Genomic DNA, 6154 nt, shown 5'->3' with positions numbered 1-6154 from the left:
CCCTAGGTGTACGTGGCTGGCGCCCTAGCCGGTTGAGCCATAGGCGCCGAGCCTATAGTTAATAAATTTTAAGGCAGGCCAGGCATGGTGGCTCACACCTGTAATTCTAGCACACTGGGAGGCCGAGGTGGGTGAGCTCACAGGTTCTAGACCAGCCTGAGCCAGAGCGAGATCCTGTCTCTAAAAAAAGAAAAATAGCTAGGCGTTGTGGTGGGTGCCTGTATTCCCAGCTACTCAGGAGGCTGAGGCAAGAGGATTGCTTGAGCCCAAGAGTTTGAGGTTGTTGTGAGCTATGATGCCATGGCACTCTAGCAAGGGTGATCAAGTGAGACTCTGTCTCAATAAATTCTAAGGCAGTGCACTGTACTCTTCATTATTGATACTATCTTTTCTTGAAGTTATAGAGTTTGCCCATTTTATTTTTTATTTTATTTAATTATTTTATTTATTTTAGTTTGTTTTAGTTAGAGACAGTCTCACTTTGTGGCCCTTGGTGGAGTGCTGTGGCATCATAGCTCACAGCAGCCTCAAACTCTTGGGCTCAAGTGATTCTTTTGCCTCAGCCTCCCAAGTGGCTGAGACTACAGGCGCCCTACAAAATGCCCAGCTATTTTTATTTTTTAATTTTTTTTAGAGATGAGGTCTCACTCTTGCTCAGGTTGGTCTTGAACTAGTGAGCTCAGGCAATCCACCTGCCTCAGCCTCCCAGAGTGCTAGGATTAGAGGTGTGAGCCACTGTGCCCAGCCCAATATGCCTGTTTTAAATCTATAAGAAACTCTGTAAGCAGGCCTTCTGACTTTTGAAATTCCAGGTAGACAGCTTTTTGTTTTGCAGACCCTGAAACCTTGTATATTTATATGGATGTATGGCCTGTAGCCCGGCTTTATTAGCCTTTGAAGATAGTCCAGAGCACAGTGAAGAAAGCGGTTTCGGTGGTCAGTTACAAACAGAGCCTACCTTGCTATTCATCCTGGTTGTCTTATCAGTTTTATTCATGCAAAAGGCTAGTTAATTAATCTGAGATATTTATTGCCCCCTCTGGGTGCTTATCTTTGGTTTTGTGACGAAGATCACTAGGAGTTTGAATTTGTGCTTTGGAAATCTTTGTTGGAAAGTCTTCATTTTAGAGAATGAACAGTTAAATAACCCTTGTATTATTTAACTCAACTGGAGTCACAAAATGACAAAGCAGTAACTTACTTTTAGTCCTGTGTCTCTAGGTAGGTTTTATCCCACCTTTATAGCTCACTCTTCTAGTGTCTTATTTTCTCACAAAAAAACAGATGAAGAAAGGGATATGATAACACTTCCTCCCCACTCTCCTTGGCCCTTTTTATGAGTATTACATGCCCTAGGGAAGAAAATGAAACTCTCTTGAAGACAAAATACAGATGCAGGTGAATTTATCAAGATTAGAGATCTTTCTATTACTATGCAGGAAGGGCAAGGACAATTGATGGTAGGATATAGATTCTTTAAGAAGCTCACTGGAGTGGTACGACTTGTGCAAACCAGAACTGAGGACTGTTACCCACAAGTACATGTTATTGTGAATTTAATAAAGTGCCAAAATACGTAAGTCAGAAAATAGTATAATGGATAGTCAAAGGGGCAAAATAGCAGTTTGTCGCAACTTTGAAATCCATCAGTTTAATTTCATGTGTGCAGAAGTGTCTTAGGAATTGTGTTTATTTGAAAGGGATTGTCTGTATATGATGAAGCAGTAGTCAACTGCCGTAACAGGTGTGTCTTCTAACATTTGGGAAGTGGCTGTCTTGCTGCTGTGGAGCCCTAGTTGCTCACATTCTGCTGTGGAGATGACAAAGAGGTTACTCTGTAATAGTTTCAAAACCACTTTAGCCAGAATTTTTGTACTAGAGGCTGGTCAGCTTTAACTGTTTTCCAAGAATCCCCTTCTTCTCCCCACACTATCACCTCTTCCTTTCCTCCTCTTCCATTGCTTAAGAGTTGAGAAAAAGTCTGTATGTAGTAGTATATTTTAAATCATTGAAAGTTGTTAGAATCATTTCTTAGCTTTTTTTTTTTTTTTTTGAGACAGAGCCTTAAGCTGTTGCCCTGGGTAGAGTGCCATGGCACCACAGCTCATAGCAACCTCCAACTCCTGGGCTCAAGTGATTCTCCTGCTTCCTCCTCCCAAGTAGCTGGGACTGCAGGTGCCCGCCACAATGCCCAGCTATTTTTTGGTTGCAGCCAAAAAATTCGAACCCGCCAGCTCAGGTGTATGTGACTGGCGCCTTAGCCGCTTGAGCCACAGGTGCCAAGCCATGTCTTAGCATTTTTTTAAAGCTGAATTATCTTTAATCATTATAGGAATTTTTAAAGTTTATTTAAAATAGATGAGAAGATATTTAAATTTTTTTCAAATAACATAGCTAAAATGTCTCTTATAGATTGAGTCCTCTTTAACTTTTGATTTTTGGTTCATGATCTTCAATTTCAGAAGGGGGAGAGAGGCCTGTTTTTACTTTAATGAAATTAAAAAGATTTTTTTTCTCTCATGAGACAGAGTCTTACTTTGTCACCCTGGGTAGAGCGCCATAGCTTACAGCAACCTTAAACTCGGGCTCAAGCTGTTTTCTTGCCTCACAGTCCTGAGTAGCTGGAACTACAGGTTTCTGCCACAATGCCTGGCTAGTTTTTTTAGAAATGGCGTCTTGCTTTTGCTCAGGCTGGTCTGGAACTCATGAGCTCAAGCAGTCCACCTACCTGGCCCTATGATTTTCTTTAACTTGTTTTTTCCATTTAGAAAGACTTTTTATTTTTTTCTGAGACAGAATCTTACTTTGTTGCCCTGGTAGAGTACCCTGGTGTCATAGCTCACAGCAACCTCAAACTCTTGAGCTCAAGCAGTTTTCTTGCCTCAGCCTCCTGAGTATTTGGGAATACAGGTGTCCACCACAAAGCTGCTATTTCTAGCGATGGGGTCTTGCTCTGGCTCAGGCTGGTCTTGAACCTGCAAACTCAGGCAGTCCACCTGCCTCATCCTCCCAGAGTGCTAGGATTATGGGCGTGAGCCACAATGCCCAGCTGAGAAAGGCTTTTTTAAAGAAACTTTGCTATGATTTTTGGAATTGATGTAACTTTTTGTATGTGTTCTAGGAGGTAATTCAGATTTTCATTGAAGACAACTTAACCTTTAGTTTACCTGTCCAGTTCCGGCAATCAGTACTCAGAGAACTCTTTCAGAAAGCCCAGCAGGGGTAAGTTGAAAAATTCCTTTTTGATTTTTGAATAAAAGAGCAAGTGCATTTTGGCTTATGAAAAACACACTAGATTTCCTATGAATCTGTGACATCACTTTCACTTTTATTAGCATGAGGGAAGTTAACATAGCCCGAGGAATCACTCTATGGGTCTTTCATCTAGTCCATTTTAAATTGCTTGGGGGAAAAATTATACATAGCAGAATTTCATTCTGTTGCCTAATCTTTAACTAAATTATCTTTTAATAAATTCAGAGTCTGTTCTGCTTTTTTGTTTTTTTGCCCTAACTTGGTATATGATAGCCTAAAATCTTATCTCTGAAGAATAAATAGCTCATTTTTGTGAATATAGTTTTGAGTTTTGTAATATACTCCTTTCTTTCATAGTAAAAATAACATTAGTGCATCTACTTTTGTATGCTACAGAAATGAAGCTCTGGATGAAATCTGTTTTAAAATCTGTGCCTGTAACACAGTCCGTGATATATTGGAAGGTAGAACAATTAGTGTTCAATTTAACCAGTTATTTCTTAGACCTAATAAAGAGAAAATAGACTTTCTTCTTGAGGTAAGACTTTTTTTTGCCCTTTTGATTTGTAATTTCACTTTAGGCTTACCAGTGACTTCTCCAGTTGCCAATCCGGTGCCTTTTTTCTGTCTTCATCTGCCTTGCCCTCCGCTCTGGCTCTTTTCCACTTCTTTCTCCTCTGTGTTTCTTCTACACTCTTCATTGGACTCACCTCAGTCTGAGAATCTGAAGATTCTGACTTCCTTTTTCTTCTCCCTTTGATGTTTTTATTTATAGAAATTTTTTCTCAGCTCACTCATCTTCTCATTTTGTATTTTCGTCTATAGCCTCACGCACTTGTTCAACCACCTGTTTACTAAAAACTTCCAAATCATACTTCTAGTTCTCGTGTGAGCTGCAGAATCTTTCTACTGAATCTCTCTACCTCTTTTCTTAAAAGTCTTAATGTAATAGACATTGAGAGAAGTACATAAAGTACAAATAATACCACTTAATTCCAAAAGTACAACATTACCAGGACTCTAGAATCCCTTCTCATGTTTTTTTTTTTTTTGGTCTTTAAATTTTTTCTTCTATTTTTGTTACCTTCTCATGTTCTTTAACAACCCCCCGCCTCCTCTTGAGGCAGCCACTTTCCTGTCTTTTGTGATAATCATCTGCTTTTTTGGGGTACTTACAGTTGTAATACCTTTGTAGGTATCTCTCTCTTTTTTTTTAAATTTCAGATTGATAAATGTAAAAGAATGTAGAACTATTTTAAATTGCACATGAACTCTGTGGACACCCTGTATAAAGGTACATATAGTTGGGTTACATTATTTGCATTTGTTAGGTAGCATCCAAACCGTAGTTGAGTCCTTGACCCAGGAGGTGTGCCATGTACCCCTACATTGTACCCATTGTACTAAGTCCCCTTCCCCTTTTCCTTTGTATGTATCATTAAAGAGAATTATTTTAATTTGTCTATTTTGAACTTGATATAAATGGAGTCATTTATTCTTTGTCTTCTTTCAGTAAGCATTACTTGTGGAATTTAAGTTGCGTTTAGATGAAAGTTTTTTTGGCTCAGTGCCCATAGCTCAGTGGTTAGGGTGCTGGCCACATACACTGGGTCTGGTGGGTTCAAACCTGGCCCAGGCCTGCTAAACAATAATAACTACAACAACAACAACAACAAAAATAACCAGGCATTGTGGTAGGCGTCTGTAGTCCTAGCTACTTGGGAGGCTGAGGCAAGAGAATTGCTTAAGCCCAAGAATTTAAAGTTACTGTAAGCTGTGATGCCACAGCACTCTACTGAGGGCAATAAAGTGAGACTCTGTCTCAAAAAAAAGAAGTAGTTTTTCCTTGCTATAATATCATGGACCATACCACAGTTTATTCTCATAATTTGTGGATGAGAATAGATGGTGAACATTTGTGTTGTTTATAGTTTTTGGCTATGTGCATGTATGATGGTGTATACAGTTATGTTGTTTATGGTTTTTGCTGCTTGGAACATACTTTATATATCCAGGTGCAGACATATGCCACTTTGTCTATGCTAATACACCTAGGGAAAGTATATCTGCAATATTACCTTTTTTTGGGAGACAAATTCTCACTTTGTCGCCCTTGGTAGAGTGCTATGGCATCATAGCTCACAGCAGCCTCAAACTCTTGGGTTCATTTGATCCTCTTCCCTCAGCCTCCTGAGTAGCTGGGACTATAGGTGCCCACCACAATGCCCAGCTATTTTTTTTTTAGAGACGAGGTCTTGCTCTGGCTTAGGCTTGTCTTAAACCTTTGAGCTTAGGCAGTCTACCTACTTTAGCCTCCCAGAGTGCTAGGATTACATTCATGAGCCATCACGCCTGGTCACAATATCAGCATTTATTTATTTGACAGAGTCTCACTTTGTCAACCTTGGTAGTGTGCTATGGTGTCATACCTCACAGCAACCTCAAACTTTTGGGCTTAAGTGATCCTATTGCCTTAACCTCCCAAGTAGCTGGGACTATAGGTGCCCGCTGCAATGCCCAGCTATTTTTTACAGACGAAGTCTCGCTCTGGCTCAGGCTAATCTTGAACCCGTGAGCTCAGGCAGTCCACCTGCCTCGGCCTCCCAGAGTGCTAGGGTTATAGGCATGACCCACCACGCCGGTTGCCAATATTACCTTTTAATATCAAAGTGGTTTGTACCACTATCATGCCTGAGTGTTCTCATTGATTGGTATCCTTGCCAACACTTGGTAATTGTCAGATTTGCCTGTGAGGTGGTTGTATAATGGTATCTCACTGAGGCTTTAATTTCCGTTTCCCATATTACTAAGGGATTTAACTTTTCATTAATTTTATTTTTTTGCTTATGTAGATTTAGTCTTTTGAAGTATCTTTTCTTTTCTTTTCTTTTTTTTTTTT

General features: G+C 39.8%; 1 protein-coding gene across 1 annotated transcript in view; it reads left to right on the top strand.

Moving 5' to 3' along the window:
* INTS8 (integrator complex subunit 8) overlaps nt 1-6154 on the top strand; it is a 57063-nt gene that overhangs the window by 17084 nt on the left and 33825 nt on the right. Inside the window, exons 9-10 of the mRNA XM_003782471.2 lie at nt 3122-3222; nt 3652-3793. Of these exons, the coding sequence (XP_003782519.1) occupies nt 3122-3222; nt 3652-3793 (243 nt within the window). The remainder of the gene's footprint in view (nt 1-3121; nt 3223-3651; nt 3794-6154) is intronic.

This window comes from Otolemur garnettii, unplaced genomic scaffold (genome assembly GCF_000181295.1).
Source record: "Otolemur garnettii isolate 467f Iridium unplaced genomic scaffold, OtoGar3 scaffold00004, whole genome shotgun sequence".
Classification (NCBI taxonomy): Eukaryota; Metazoa; Chordata; class Mammalia; order Primates; family Galagidae; genus Otolemur; species Otolemur garnettii.
The sequence above is the reverse complement of the archived record's forward strand: the minus strand, read 5'-3'. Positions and strand labels throughout refer to the sequence as shown.